The 16,331-nt window shown below is 48.0% G+C and overlaps 1 protein-coding gene across 1 annotated transcript in view; it reads left to right on the forward strand.

Moving 5' to 3' along the window:
* The window catches only part of LOC134958170 (haloacid dehalogenase-like hydrolase domain-containing 5), a 143,570-nt gene that overhangs the window by 80,112 nt on the left and 47,127 nt on the right, over positions 1-16,331 (forward strand). The window contains exon 2 of the mRNA XM_063940586.1: positions 4,094-4,291. Coding sequence (XP_063796656.1) covers positions 4,094-4,291 — 198 coding nt within the window. The remainder of the gene's footprint in view (positions 1-4,093; positions 4,292-16,331) is intronic.

Here is a 16,331-nt window from a genome sequence, read left to right on the forward strand (position 1 = left end):
TCAAGGACGCTGCTGATTACCTAAAGGATGCGGCGAGGGATATTGGCCTCTTGGGATCAAGGGCCAATGCCATGGCGGTCTCAGCCAGGAGGGCGCTGTGGATTCATCAATGGAATGCTGATGCCGATTCCAAGAAAGCTATGGTAGCTCTCCCTTTTAAAGGTAGTGTCTTGTTTGGTGACGGCCTTGCTAATCTGGTGTCTACCGCTACTGCGGGTAAGTCATCCTTTCTTCCTTATGTTTCCGCACAACAGAAAAAGACGCCCCATTATCAGATGCAGTCCTTTCGGCCTAACAAATACAAATAAGGAAAGGGCTCGTCCTTCCTCGCTTCATAGGGTAGAGGAAGGGGAAAAAGGTTGCGTGCTGTGTCTGGCGCCCAGGACCAAAAGTCCTCCCCCGCCTCTGCCAAGTCCACCGCATGACGCTGGGGCTCCCCTACGGGAGTCCGTGCTGGTGGGGGGCCGTCTCCGAATCTTCAGTCAGGCCTGGTTTAATTCGGGACTGGATCCTTGGGTCTTAGACAGTGTCCCAGGGGTACAAACTGGAGTTTCAGGAGATGCCCCCCCCCCCGCCGCTTTTTCTAATCAGCCTTGCCAATTTCTCTTCCAGAAAGAGAAGTAGTAAACGCCGCAATACAAAAGCTGTGTCAACAGAGGGTCATTGTCCCGGTTCCCCCGTCCCAACGGGGGGGGGGGGGGGGGGGGGGAGGTTCTATTCGAGCCTGTTTGTCGTGCCAAATCCGGACGGCTCGGTCAGACCGATTCTGAACCTAAAATCCTTCAATCCGTACTTGAAAACTTTCAAGTTCAAGATGGAATCTCTTCGAGCTGTGATCTCCAGTTTAGAAGGGGGGGATTTTATGGCGTCAGTCGACATAAAAGATGCCTACTTACACGTCCCGATATATCCTCCTCATCAGGCCTTCCTAAGGTTTGCGGTGCAGGATTGTCATTACCAATTTCAGACGTTGCCGTTTGGGCTTTCCACAGCCCCGAGGGTCTTCACCAAGGTGATGGCGGAAATGATGGTGCTCCTACGCAAGCAGGGTGTCACAATTATCCCGTACTTGGACGATCTCCTGATAAAGGCGAGATCAAAAGAGCAGTTGCTAAGGAATGTGGAACTCTCCCTGACAGTTCTCCAACATCATGGTTGGATTCTAAATTTGCCAAAGTCTCACTTGATTCCGACAACTCTGCTGCCCTTCTTGGGCATGATCCTAGACACTCAACTACAGAGAGTTTCTTCCGGCGGTAAAAGCTCTGGAAATCCAGACCATGGTCAAGGAGATTCTGAAACCGGCAAGAGTGTCGATTCATCAATGCACTCGAGTGCTAGGGAAGATGGTTGCGGCTTACGAAGCCATTCCGTTTGGCAGGTTTCATGCCCGGGTGTTTCAGTGGGATCTGCTGAGCAAATGGTCCGGGTCTTACCTGCACATGCACCGGAAAATAAGTCTTATCTTCCAGGACCAAAATTTCTCTCCTGTGGTTGCTGCAAAGTTCTCACCTTCTAGAGGGACGCAGGTTCGGAATCCAGGATTGGGTCCTGCTGACCTGACCACAGATGCAAGTCTCTGTTTGTCCTGTATGCTTCCAACAAGATTGGAAATCCTGCTTCCAAGCAGACTATTGCACGCTGGATTTGTAATACGATTCAGCACGCTCATTCTTTGGCTGGGTTGCCATTGCCGAAGTCAGTAAAGGCCCATTCTACCAGGATGGTGGGCTCATCTTGGGCGGCTGCCCGAGGGGTCTCGGCACTTCAACTTTGCCGAGCAGCTACTTGGTCGGGTTCAAACACTTTTTTGCTAAATTCTATAAGTTTGATACCCTGGCTGAAGAGGACCTCATGTTTGCTCAATCGGTGCTGCAGAGTCGTCTGCACTCTCCCGCCCGGTCTGGAGCTTTGGTATAGACCCCATGGTCCTTTTGGAGTTCCCAGCATCCTCTAGGACGTAAGAGAAAATAGGATTTTAATACCTACCGGTAAATCCTTTTCTCCTAGTCCGTAGAGGATGCTGGGCTCCCATCCCAGTGCGTCCTGTTACTTGCAGTGGTATTGTTGGTGGTTGTTTTCGGTTACACGTTGGTTGTGTATCGGTTATGTTCAGCTTGTTGTTGTTTTTTCGTTCATACTGTTATCTGGTATTCATGCTATTCCAGTTGTACGGTGTGTTTGTGGTGTGAGCTGGTATGTGTCTCACCCTTAGTTAACAAAAATCCTTTTCCTCGAAATGTCTGTCTCCCCTGGGCACAGTTCCTATAACTGAGGTCTGGAGGAGGGGCATAGAGGGAGGGGCCAGTTCACACCCAGTAAAATAGTCTTATAGTGTGCCCATGTCTCCTGCGGATCCCGTCTATACCCCATGGTCCTTTTGGAGTCCCCAGCATCCTCTACGGACTAGGAGAAAAGGATTTACTGGTAGGTATTAAAATCCTATTATAATTTTGTTATAAACTACAATAATCCAAGTTTTTTACCTTTTTGTTCTAATAAAACAGCAGTAGATAATCAGGGGTCACAATCAGTGTCTGCCTGATGCCTGGTAGCCATTACTGAAATAAGACAAAATGGCAGCTTTATCCTGTGACACGCTTGTAGCAACCCATTTTTAAACTACTATAGACTGATGCCCTGGGAAATTTTTGTAATTTTCCAACTTTTTTTTATTTATTTTTTCATGACCCATGTCCACTTTTGGTTGGACTTGCCCTGTACTATTAGACCACATTTATATGAATTTGTTAATTTTGGTATTTAAGCAAGCTTCTAATGAAATGTGTTTATTTATAAAGTCATCTTATTCAGTAATACTATCCGGAGGTGGGGGAGGTCATGAAACACTTTTTTTATTTTTATTTTTTATATCGCAAAACCATTAAATATTAGTGGTTATGGGATCACAAATATGGCATATAGTGATTATTTTAGGGAAAGAAGAGTTGTGTTTCATGTGAAATTCGGTTTCTAAATGGCATAAGAGAAAACCAGTGACATGGCATGAAGCTCATAAATTGCTGTTGGCTTGCCGAGTGTCACCATTACTCTTGCCTTTTGAGGTAAAGGTCAATGGAGCATTTGCTCTTGACTGCAGACTAAAGCGAGTCAAAGAGCTCCCATTGTCATTTATTTGTATTACTTTACTGATGTTAACATGCATGCTCTCATTAAAGTTTGTTTTGTTTGTTTTTTATCCGTAAAGGAAAACAAATGTCTTTTATTCGCAGTAGATCATTGTAGCATGGCTAGTCATTGTTTTCTCTTGTGATAGAAACATCCAGGGTTCACAGTGTTGGTTTCTACTGTAACATGCAACAAATGTATTGGTAAAGCTGCAGGTTCAGAACAGTCTTCAACCAGATGTAATACGTAATTAAAAGGTCATCAGATCTTAACAGAACATAACCGGTTTGAGATCCTGTAATGTAATTAATCATAATCTTCTCATGTAGCAAACTGAAGTATTGTGTATATCTGAGATGTGCATGTTATGTTGTATTTCTGGAATATTCTAACCACTTGGTGTGGTTAAATAATAGGTTATTGAAATAAATAGGTTGTAAACATTTGGCCAGAGAGTTTGAAATGAATATCATAATACATTATTAACTGTAGAGAACCTGGAGTGCTAGCTTTGGCCGGAGTTCACTCACCAGTCACCACTGCTGTCTTATAATATATTGATTGCAGTATGTTTAACGCTTGTATATCAGTGTTAGGCTATTGAAATGTGAATGGCATGCCATTAAAAATGGAAAATAAAAAAGACAGCAAGCAGGGTTATGCTTGACCTTAACTGGGGTCTTAAATGCAGTGGTAATTAAGGGCCTTGCTTGTCTGGTTTTGAAAATGACAAATTATTACTGCTATAAAATGACTAGCAGTTGATCCCAGGGACAATGTTTATGGGATTTTATCATAATTGCTCTTTTTTTATTACGTGCTCAGTCTTCTCTTTGTGATCCATGTCCATTTAACTGAGCTGTTGTAGAATTTCTGTTTAGAAAATGTTTATTATTTTAGACTGCACTAATAATTCTTCAGACTTTGCAATGTAACCATATTGATTTGGCTTTTTGTCTTCAAGCCGGCGTTTGGCCTCCTGTTTGATATTGATGGAGTGCTTGTCCGAGGAAAGACCCCAATCCCCTCAGCAAGAAAAGCCTTTCAAAAGCTGGTGAATAGCCAGGGTCAATTCATGGTGCCAGTTGTGTTTGTCACTAATGCCGGAAACTGCCTTCGCCAGACCAAAGCTGACCAGCTGTCCAACATACTTGGCGTGCCAGTGAGTGTACATTTATTTTTCCTTCCGTGAACCATCTGTGACAATACATTCTGACCTCCTCACAAAGAGCAGCCACTGCACTAGATTGTTAGTGAGAGTACACTTATTGGTTCTGTCCAAAAAAAAAAAAAAAAAAAAATATATATATATATATATATATATATATATGTGTGTGAATATGATCTTTTGGTGTGGCACTTATAATACTGAAAAACAACTCTTACAGCAGCATGTAATCAGCAACGTTTCAGTGCTTAGTTGAGTGCACTATCGTCAGGCTAAGCAAGATACAATAATGTGCTTCACTTTTAAAACAAACCACCATGTGAACGCCATCCTCGGAAGTGGGACTGTGCACCCGGCCGGCGGCGCAGTGTTAGTTACATCACTGACTGGGACTCACTGTTGTGCTCCCATCACCATAGCAACAGAATACCGCTGCTCTATGCAAATCTACAGAAACAAAGCATATAATATAACACCAGCACTATAAATCCAGTCAACTGTAATAACATATACATATATATATATATATATATATATATATATATATATATATATATATATATTTCTCTGACGTCCTAAGTGGATGCTGGGACTCCGTAAGGACCACGGGGAATAGCGGCTCCGCAGGAGACTGGGCACAACTAAAGAAAGCTTTAGGACTACCTGGTGTGCACTGGCTCCTCCCCCTATGACCCTCCTCCAGACCTCAGTTAGAATCTTGTGCCCGGCTGAGCTGGATGCACACTAGGGGCTCTCCTGAGCTCCTAGAAAAGAAAGTATATTTTAGGTTTTTTATTTTCAGTGAGATCTGCTGGCAACAGACTCACTGCTACGAGGGACTAAGGGGAGAAGAAGCGAACCTACCTGATTGGAGCTAGTTTGGGCTTCTTAGGCTACTGGACCCCATTAGCTCCAGAGGGATAGAACACAGGACCCGACCTCGATCGTTCGGTCCCGGAGCCGCGCCGCCGTCCCCCTTACAGAGCCAGAAGCATGAAGATGGTCCTGAAAATCGGCGGCAGAAGACTTCGGTCTTCAACAAGGTAGCGCACAGCACTGCAGCTGTGCGCCATTGCTCCTCATGCACACCTCACACTCCGGTCACTGATGGGTGCAGGGCGCTGGGGGGGGGGGGGGCGCCCTGAGCAGCAATATTAACACCTTGGCTGGCAAATTAATCACAATATATAGTCCTAGAGGCTATATATGTGAAAAATACCCCTGCCAGAGATCCATAAAAAGCGGGAGAAAGTCCGCCGAAAAAGGGGCGGGACTATCTCCCTCAGCACACTGGCGCCATTTTCTCTTCACAGTGCAGCTGGAAGACAGCTCCCCAGGCTCTCCCCTGTAGTTTTCAGGCTCAAAGGGTTAAAAAGAGAGGGGGGCACTAAATTTAGGCGCTAAATTGTGTATTCTAGCAGCTATAAGGGAAAAATCACTGTGGGAAGTGTGAATCCCTGTATTATATAGCGCTTTGGTGTGTGCTGGCATACTCTCTCTCTGTCTCCCCAAAGGACTTTGTGGGGTCCTGTCCTCAGTCAGAGCATTCCCTGTGTGTGTGCGGTGTGTCGGTACGGCTGTGTCGACATGTTTGATGAGGAAGGTTACGTGGAAGGCGGAGCAGATGCCGATAAATGTGATGTCGCCACCTGTGGGGCCGACACCAGAGTGGATGGATAGGTGGAAGGTATTAACCGACAGTGTCAACTCCTTACATAAAAGGCTGGATGACGTAACAGCTGTGGGACAGCCGGCTTCTCAGCCCGCGCCTGCCCAGGCGTCTCAAAGGCCATCAGGGGCTCAAAAAACGCCCGCTATCTCAGATGGCAGACACAGATGTCGACACGGAGTCTGACTCCAGTGTCGACGAGGTTGAGACATATACACAATCCACTAGGAACATCCGTTGCATGAGCTCGGCAATGAAAAATGTATTACACATTTCTCTGACGTCCTAGTGGATGCTGGGAACTCCGTAAGGACCATGGGGAATAGCGGCTCCGCAGGAGACTGGGCACAAAAGTAAAGCTTTAGGACTACCTGGTGTGCACTGGCTCCTCCCCCTATGACCCTCCTCCAAGCCTCAGTTAGATTTTTGTGCCCGACCGAGAAGGGTGCACACTAGGGGCTCTCCTGAGCTCTTAGTGAAAGTTTAGTTTTAGGTTTTTTTATTTTCAGTGAGACCTGCTGGCAACAGGCTCACTGCATCGAGGGACTAAGGGGAGAAGAAGCGAACTCACCTGCGTGCAGAGTGGATTGGGCTTCTTAGGCTACTGGACACCATTAGCTCCAGAGGGACCGAACACAGGCCCAGCCTCGGAGTCCGGTCCCAGAGCCGCGCCGCCGGCCCCCTTACAGAGCCAGAAGCAAGAAGAGGTCCGGAAAATCGGCGGCAGAAGACATCCTGTCTTCACCAAGGTAGCGCACAGCACTGCAGCTGTGCGCCATTGCTCCTCAGCACACTTCACACTCCGGTCACTGAGGGTGCAGGGCGCTAGGGGGGGGCGCCCTGAGCAGCAATAGAAACACCTTGGCTGGCGAAAATACATCACATATAGCCCCCAGGGCTATATGGATGAATTTTAACCCCTGCCAGATTCCACACAAAAGCGTGAGAAAAGGCCGCAGTGAAGGGGGCGGAGCCTATCTCCTCAGCACACAGGCGCCATTTTCCTTCACAGCTCCGCTGAAAGGACGTCTCCCTGACTCTCCCCTGCAGTCCTGCACTACAGAAACAGGGTAAAAAAGAGAGGGGGGCACTAATTGGCGTAATAATTACAAATAGCAGCTATAAGGGGGAAAAACACTTATTTAAGGTTATCCCTGTATATATATATATAGCGCTCTGGTGTGTGCTGGCATACTCTCCCTCTGTCTCCCCAAAGGGCTAGTGGGGTCCTGTCCTCTGTCAGAGCATTCCCTGTGTGTGTGCTGTGTGTCGGTACGTTGTGTCGACATGTATGAGGAGGAAAATGATGTGGAGGCAGGGCAATTGCCTATAATAGAGATGTCACCCCCTAGGGAGTCGACACCTGAGTGGATGATCTTATGGAAGGAATTACGTGACAGTGTCAGCTCTTTGCAAAAAACAGTTGACGACATAAGACAGCCGGCTACTCAGCTTGTGCCTGTCCAGGCGTCTCAAAAGCCATCAGGGGCTCTAAAACGCCCGTTACCTCAGATGGTAGATACAGACGTCGACACGGATACTGACTCCAGTGTCGACGGGGAAGAGACAAACGTGACTTCCAGTAGGGCCACACGTTACATGATTGAGGCAATGAAAAATGTTTTACATATTTCTGATAATACTAATACCACTAAAAAGGGTATTATGTTCGGTGAGAAAAAACTACCTGTAGTTTTTCCTGAATCTGAGGAATTAAATGAGGTGTGTGATGAAGCGTGGGTTTCCCCCGATAAAAAACTGATAATTCCTAAAAAATTATTGGCATTATATCCTTTCCCGCCAGAGATTAGGGCGCGTTGGGAAACACCCCCTAGGGTGGATAAAGCACTCACACGCTTAACAAAACAGGTGGCTCTACCCTCTCCTGAGACGGCCGCCCTTAAGGATCCTGCTGATAGAAAGCAGGAAGGTATCCTAAAATGTATTTACACACATACTGGTGTTATACTGCGACCGGCAATCGCCTCAGCCTGGATGTGCAGTGCTGGTTTGGCTTGGTCGGATTCCCTGACTGAAAATATTGATACCCTAGACAGGGACAGTATATTACTGACTATAGAGCATTTAAAAGATGCATTTCTATATATGCGTGATGCACAGCGGGATATTTGCCGACTGGCATCAAGAGTAAGTGCGCTGTCCATTTCTGCCAGAAGAGGGTTATGGACGCGACAGTGGTCAGGTGATGCGGATTCCAAACGGCATATGGAAGTATTGCCTTATAAAGGGGAGGAGTTATTTGGGGTAGGTCTGTCAGATCTGGTGGCCACGGCAACAGCTGGGAAATCCACATTTTTACCCCAGGTCGCCTCTCAACATAAGAAGACGCCGTATTATCAGGCGCAGTCCTTTCGTCCCCATAAGGGCAAGCGAGCGAAAGGCTCCTCATTTCTGCCCCGGGGCAGAGGAAGGGGAAAAAGGCTGCAACAGACAGCAAATCCCCAAGAACAGAAGCCCTCTCCCGCTTCTGCCAAGTCCTCAGCATGATGCTGGGGCTTTACAAGCGGACTTAGGCACGGTGGGGGCACGTCTCAAGAATTTCAGCGCGCAGTGGGCTCACTCGCAGGTAGACCCCTGGGTCCTTCAGGTGGTATCTCAGGGGTACAAATTGGAATTCGAGACACCTCCCCCTCGCCGGTTCCTAAAGTCTGCTTTACCGACGTCTCCCTCCGACAGGGAGGCGGTATTGGAGGCCATTCACAAGCTGTATTCTCAGCAGGTGATAATCAAGGTACCCCTCCTGCAACAGGGCAAGGGGTATTATTCAACGCTGTTTGTGGTACCGAAGCCGGACGGCTCAGTGAGACCTATTTTAAATCTGAAATCCTTGAACACTTGCATACAAAGGTTCAAGTTCAAGATGGAGTCACTCAGAGCAGTGATCGCGAACCTGGAAGAAGGGGACTATATGGTGTCTCTGGACATCAAGGATGCTTACCTCCATGTCCCAATTTACCCTTCTCACCAAGGGTACCTCAGGTTTGTGGTACAGAACTGTCACTATCAGTTTCAGACGCTGCCGTTTGGATTGTCCACGGCACCCCGGGTCTTTACCAAGGTAATGGCCGAAATGATGATACTTCGAAGAGAAGGCGTCTTAATTATCCCTTACTTGGACGATCTCCTGATAAGGGCAAGATCCAAGGAACGGTTAGTAGTCGGAGTAGCACTATCTCAAGTAGTGTTACGACAGCACGGGTGGATTCTAAATATCCCAAAATCACAGCTGATTCCGACGACACGTCTGCTGTTCCTAGGGATGATTCTGGACACAGTCCAGAAAAAGGTGTTTCTTCCGGAAGAAAAAGCCAGGGAGTTATCCGAGTTAGTCAGAAACCTCCTGAAACCAGACCGGGTCTCAGTGCATCAATGCACAAGGGTCCTGGGAAAAATGGTGGCTTCCTACGAAGCGATTCCATTCGGCAGATTCCACGCAAGAACATTTCAGTGGGATCTGCTGGACAAATGGTCCGGATCGCATCTTAACATGCATCAGCGGATAACCCTGTCCCCAAGGACAAGAGTGTCTCTCCTGTGGTGGTTGCAGAGTGCTCATCTTCTAGAGGGCCGCAGATTCGGCATTCAGGACTGGATCCTGGTGACCACGGATGCCAGCCTGAGAGGCTGGGGAGCAGTCACACAGGGAAAAAATTTTTTTCCAGGGCTTGTGGTCAAGCCTGGAAACGTCACTTCACATAAATATCCTGGAACTAAGGGCCATTTACAATGCTCTAAGCCAAGCAAGACCTCTGCTTCAGGGTCAGCCGGTGTTGATCCAGTCGGACAACATCACGGCAGTCGCCCACGTAAACAGACAGGGCGGCACGAGAAGCAGGAGGGCAATGGCAGAAGCTGCAAGGATTCTTCGCTGGGCGGAAAATCATGTGATAGCACTGTCAGCAGTGTTCATTCCGGGAGTGGACAACTGGGAAGCAGACTTCCTCAGCAGACACGACCTCCACCCGGGAGAGTGGGGACTTCATCCAGAAGTCTTCCACATGATTGTAAACCGTTGGGAAAAACCAAAGGTGGACATGATGGCGTCCCGCCTCAACAAAAAACTAGACAGGTATTGCGCCAGGTCAAGGGACCCTCAGGCAATAGCTGTGGACGCTCTGGTAACACCGTGGGTGTACCAGTCAGTGTATGTGTTCCCTCCTCTGCCTCTCATACCCAAGGTACTGCGAATCATAAGAAGGAGAGGAGTAAGGACTATACTCGTGGCTCCGGATTGGCCAAGAAGGACTTGGTACCCGGAACTTCAAGAGATGCTCACAGAGGAACCGTGGCTTCTACCTCTAAGAAGGGATCTGCTCCAGCAGGGACCCTGTCTGTTCCAAGACTTACCGCGGCTGCGTTTGACGGCATGGCGGTTGAACACCGGATCCTGAAGGAAAAAGGCATTCCGGATGAAGTCATCCCTACCCTGATCAAAGCCAGGAAGGATGTAACCGCACAACATTATCACCGTATTTGGCGTAAATATGTTGCGTGGTGCGAGGCCAGGAAGGCCCCTACAGAGGAATTTCAACTGTGTCGTTTCCTGCATTTCCTGCAAACAGGACTGTCTATGGGCCTAAAATTAGGGTCCATTAAGGTTCAAATTTCGGCCCTGTCAATTTTCTTCCAGAAAGAACTGGCTTCAGTTCCTGAAGTTCAGACGTTTGTCAAGGGGGTACTGCATATACAACCTCCTTTTGTGCCTCCAGTGGCACCTTGGGATCTCAATGTAGTTTTGGGGTTCCTAAAATCACATTGGTTTGAACCACTCACCACTGTGGACTTAAAATATCTCACATGGAAAGTGGTAATGCTGTTGGCCCTGGCTTCAGCCAGGCGTGTCTCAGAATTGGCGGCTTTATCCTATAAAAGCCCTTACCTAATTTTTCATTCGGACAGGGCAGAATTGAGGACTCGTCCTCAATTTCTCCCTAAGGTGGTTTCAGCGTTTCACCTGAACCAGCCTATTGTGGTACCTGCGGCTACTAGGGACTTGGAGGACTCCAAGTTGCTGGACGTAGTCAGGGCCCTGAAAATATATGTTTCCAGGACGGCTGGAGTCAGGAAATCTGACTCGCTGTTTATCCTGTATGCACCCAACAAGCTGGGTGCTCCTGCTTCTAAGCAGACTATTGCTCGCTGGATTTGTAGTACAATTCAGCTTGCACATTCTGTGGCAGGCCTGCCACAGCCTAAATCTGTGAAAGCCCATTCCACAAGGAAGGTGGGCTCATCTTGGGCTGCTGCCCGAGGGGTCTCGGCGTTACAACTTTGCTGAGCAGCTACTTGGTCAGGGGCAAACACGTTTGCTAAATTCTACAAATTTGATACCCTGGCTGAGGAGGACCTGGAGTTCTCTCATTCGGTGCTGCAGAGTCATCCGCACTCTCCCGCCCGTTTGGGAGCTTTGGTATAATCCCCATGGTCCTTACGGAGTTCCCAGCATCCACTAGGACGTCAGAGAAAATAAGAATTTACTTACCGATAATTCTATTTCTCGTAGTCCGTAGTGGGTGCTGGGCGCCCATCCCAAGTGCGGATTGTCTGCAATACTTGTACATAGTTATTGTTACAAAAATCGGGTTATTATTGTTGTGAGCCATCTTTCGAGAGGCTCCTCTGTTATCATGCTGTTAACTGGGTTCAGATCACAGGTTATACGGTGTGATTGGTGTGGCTGGTATGAGTCTTACCCGGGATTCAAAATCCTTCCTTATTGTGTACGCTCGTCCGGGCACAGTATCCTAACTGAGGCTTGGAGGAGGGTCATAGGGGGAGGAGCCAGTGCACACCAGGTAGTCCTAAAGCTTTACTTTTGTGCCCAGTCTCCTGGGGAGCCGCTATTCCCCATGGTCCTTACGGAGTTCCCAGCATCCACTACGGACTACGAGAAATAGAATTATCGGTAAGTAAATTCTTATTTTCTGACATTAACCCGAGTACCACAAAACAGGGGTTTTATGTTTGGTGAGAAAAAGCAACCAGTGTTTTGTTCCCCCATTAGATGAGTGAATGAAGTGTGTGAAGAGGCGTGGGTTCCCCCGATAAGAAACTGGTAATTTCTGAAAGTTACTGATGGCGTACCCTTTCCCGCCAGTGGATAGTTCACGTTCGGAGATATCCCCTAGGGTGGATAAGGCGCTCACACGTTTGTCAAAAAAGGTGGCACTGCCGTCTTAGGATACGGCCACTTTGAAGGAGCCTGCTGATAAAAAACAGGAGGCTATCCTGAAGTCTGTATATACACTCAGGTACTATACTGAGACCTGCAATTGCCTCAGCATGGATAGTGCTGCTGCAGCGGGGTCTGTTACCCTGTCAGGACAGGGATACTATTTGGCTAACCATAGAGCATATTAAAGACGTAGTCTTATATATGAGGGATGCACAGAGGGATATTTGCCGGCTGGCATCCAGAATTAATGCAATGTCCATTCTGGCAGGAGGGTATTAGGGATCCGGCAGTGGACAGGCGATGCTGACTTTAAAAGGCACATCTGCCTTATAAGGGTGAGGAATTGTTGGGGATGGTCTCTGGGACCTCGTATCCACAGCAACAGCTGGGAAGAAAACATTTTTTACCTCCAGGTTTCCTCACAGCCTAAGAAAGCACTGTATTATCAGGTACAGCCCTTTCGGCTTCAGAAAAGCAAGCGGGTCAAAGGCGCTTCCTTTCTGCACAGAGTCAAGGGAAGAGGGAAAAAAGCTGCACCAGACAGCCAGTTCCCAGGATCAAAAATCTTCCCCCGCTTCCTCTGAGTCCGCCGCATGACGCTGGGGCTCCACAGGTGGAGCCAGGTGCGGTGGGGGCGCGTTTCGGGAACTTCAGCGACCAGTAGGCTCGCTCACAGGTGGATCCCTGGGTTCTGCAAGTAGTATCACAGGGATACAAGCTGGAGTTCGAGGCGACTCCCCCTCGCCGTTACCTCAAATCAGCCTTGCCTGCTGCCCTCGGAGAAAGGGGAGGTAGTACTGGCGGCAATTCACAAGCTGTACTTCCAGCTGGGGATAATCAAGGTACCCCTCCTTCAACAAGGCCGGGGTTACTATTCCACAATGTTTGTGGTACTGAAACCAGTCGGTTCGGTGAGACCCATTCTAAAATTGAAATCCTTGAACACTTATATACGAAGGTTCAAGTTCAAAATGGAATCGCTCAGGGCGGTTATTGCAAGCCTGGAAGAAGGGGATTACATGGTATCACTGGACATCAAGGATACTTACCTGCATGTCCCCATTTACCCTCCTCACCAGGAGTACCTCAGGATTGTGGTACAGGACTGTCATTACCAATTCCAGACGTTGCCGTTGGTCTGTCCCCGGCACCGAGGGTATTTACCAAGGTAATGGCCAAAATGATGATACTCCTTCTTCAAAAATAAAAAAAAATAAAAAAAGGTAGTTATAATTATCCCTACTTGGACGATCTCCTTATAAAGGCGAGGTCCAGGGAGCAGTTCTTGGTCGGAGTAGCACTATCTCGGGAAGTGCTACAACAGCACGGCTGGATTCTGAATATTCCAAAGTCGCAGCTGGTTCCTACGACGCGTCTACTGTTCCTGGGTATGGTTCTGGACACAGAACATGAAAAAGTGTTTCTCCCGGAGGAGAAGGCCAAGGAGTTGTCATCTCTAGTCAGAGACCTCCTAAAACAAATACAGGTGTCGGTGCATCAATGCACGCGAGTCCTGGGTAAGATGGTAGCTTCTTACGAAGAAATTCCATTCGGCAGGTTCCATGCAAGGATCTTCCAGTGGGATCTGTTGGACAAGTGGTCCGGGTCGCATTTTCAGATGCATCGGCTGATAACCCTGTCTCTAAGGGCCTGGGTGTCGCTGTTGTGGTGGCTGCAGAGTGCTCATCTTCTAGAGGGCCGCAGATTCGGCATACAGGACTGGGTCCTGGTGACCACGGATGCCAGCCTTCGAGGTTGGGGGGCGGTCACACAGGGAAGAAACTTCCAAGGACTATGGTCGAGTCAGGAGACTTCCCTACACATAAATATTCTGGAACTAAGGGCCATTTACAATGCCCTAAGTTAGGCTAGACCCCTGCTTCAACACCAGCCGGTGCTGATCCAGTTAGACAACATCACGGTGGTCGCCCATGTATACCAACAGGGCGGCACAAGAAGCAGGATGGCGATGGCAGAAGCCACAAGGATTTTCCGATGGGCGGAAAATCATGTGTTAGCACTGTCAGCAGTGTTCATTTCCGGAGTGGACAACTGGGAAGCAGACTTTCTCAGCTGGCACGACTTCCACCCGGGAGAGTGGGGATTTCATCCAGAAGTCTTCCAAATGATTGTACACCATTGGGAAAGGCCACAGGTGGACATGATGGCGTCCCGCCTCAACAAAAAGCTAAAAAGATATTGCGCCAGGTCAAGGGACCCTCAGGCGATAGCTGTGGACGCTCTAGTGACACCGTGGGTGTACCAGTCGGTTTATGTGTTCCCTCCTCTTCCTCTCATACCCAAGGTACTGAGGATAATAAGAAAAAGAGGAGTAAGAACTATACTCATTATTCCGGATTGGCCAAGAAGAGCTTGGTACCCGGAACTTCAAGAAATGATCTCAGAGGACCCATGGCCTCTGCCGCTCAGACAGGACCTGCTGCAGCAGGGGCCCTGTCTGTTCCAAGACTTACCGCGGCTGCGTTGACGGCATGGCGGTTGAACACCGGATCCTGAAGGAAAAGGGCATTCCGGAGGAAGTCATTCCTACGCTAATTAAAGCTAGGAAAGAAGTGACCGCAAACCATTATCACCGCATTTGGCGAAAATATGTTGCTTGGTGTGAGGCCAGGAAGGCCCCAACGGAGGAATTTCAGCTGGGCCGTTTTCTGCACTTCCTACAGTCAGGGGTGACTATGGGCCTAAAATTGGGTTCCATTAAGGTCCAGATTTCGGCTCTATCGATTTTCTTCCAGAGAGAACTGGCTTCACTACCTGAAGTTCAGACTTTTGTTAAGGGAGTGCTGCATATTCAGCCTCCTTTTGTGCCTCCAGTGGCACCTTGGGATCTCAACGTGGTGTTGGATTTCCTAAAGTCACATTGATTTGAGCCACTTTAAACCGTGGAATTAAAATATCTCACGTGGAAAGTGGTCATGCTGTTGGCCTTGGCTTCGGCCAGGCGTGTGTCAGAATTGGCGGCTTTGTCATGTAAAAGCCCTTATCTGATTCTCCATATGGATAGGGCAGAATTGAGGACTCGTCCCCAGTTTCTCCCTAAGGTGGTATCAGCTTTTCATTTGAACCAACCTATCGTGGTGCCTGCGGCTACTAAAGACTTGGAGGCTTCCAAGTTGTTGGACGTAGTCAGGGCCCTGAGAAATTATGTTTCCAGGACAGCGAGTGTCAGGAAAACGGACTCGTTGTTTATCCTGTATGCACCCAACAAGCTGGGTGCTCCTGCTTCACAGCAGACTATTGCTCGCTGGATCTGTAGTACGATTCAGCTTGCACATTCTGTGGCTGGACTGTCACATCCTAAATCAGTGAAAGCCCATTCCACGAGGAAGGGGGGCTCTTCTTGGGCGGCTGCCCGAGGGGTCTCGGCTCTACAACTTTGCCGAGCAGCTACTTGGTCGGGGTCAAACACATTTGCTAAATTCTACAAGTTTGACACCCTGGCTGAGGAGGACCTAGAGTTTGCCCATTCGGCGCTGCAGAGTCATCCGCACTCTCCCGCCCGTTTGGGAGCTTTGGTATAATCCCCATGGTCCTTACGGAGTCCCAGCATCCACTTAGGACGTCAGAGAAAATAAGATTTTACTCACCGGTAAATCTATTTCTCGTAGTCCGTAGTGGATGCTGGGCGCCCATCCCAAGTGCGGATTGTCTGCAATACTTGTATATAGTTATTGTTTAACTAAAGGGATATTGTTGAGCCATCTGTTGAGAGGCTCAGTTATATTTCATACTGTTAACTGGGTATAGTATCACGAGTTATACGGTGTGATTGGTGAGTCTTACCGGGATCCTTATTGTGTCAGCTCTACCGGGCACAGTATCCTAACTGAGGTCTGGAGGAGGGTCATAGGGGGAGGAGCCAGTGCACACCAGGTAGTCCTAAAGCTTTCTTTAGTTGTGCCCAGTCTCCTGCGGAGCCGCTATTCCCCATGGTCCTTACGGAGTCCCAGCATCCACTACGGACTACGAGAAATAGATTTACCGGTGAGTAAAATCTTATTATATATATATATATATATATATATATATATATATATATATATATATATATATATATATATATATATATATATATACACACACACACGTAACTGAAAATCAGTAAAGTATAACTTACAGTATGATAACTGCTAGCAATATGTTTATGC

This window comes from Pseudophryne corroboree, chromosome 9 (genome assembly GCF_028390025.1).
Source record: "Pseudophryne corroboree isolate aPseCor3 chromosome 9, aPseCor3.hap2, whole genome shotgun sequence".
Lineage (NCBI taxonomy): Eukaryota > Metazoa > Chordata > Amphibia > Anura > Myobatrachidae > Pseudophryne > Pseudophryne corroboree.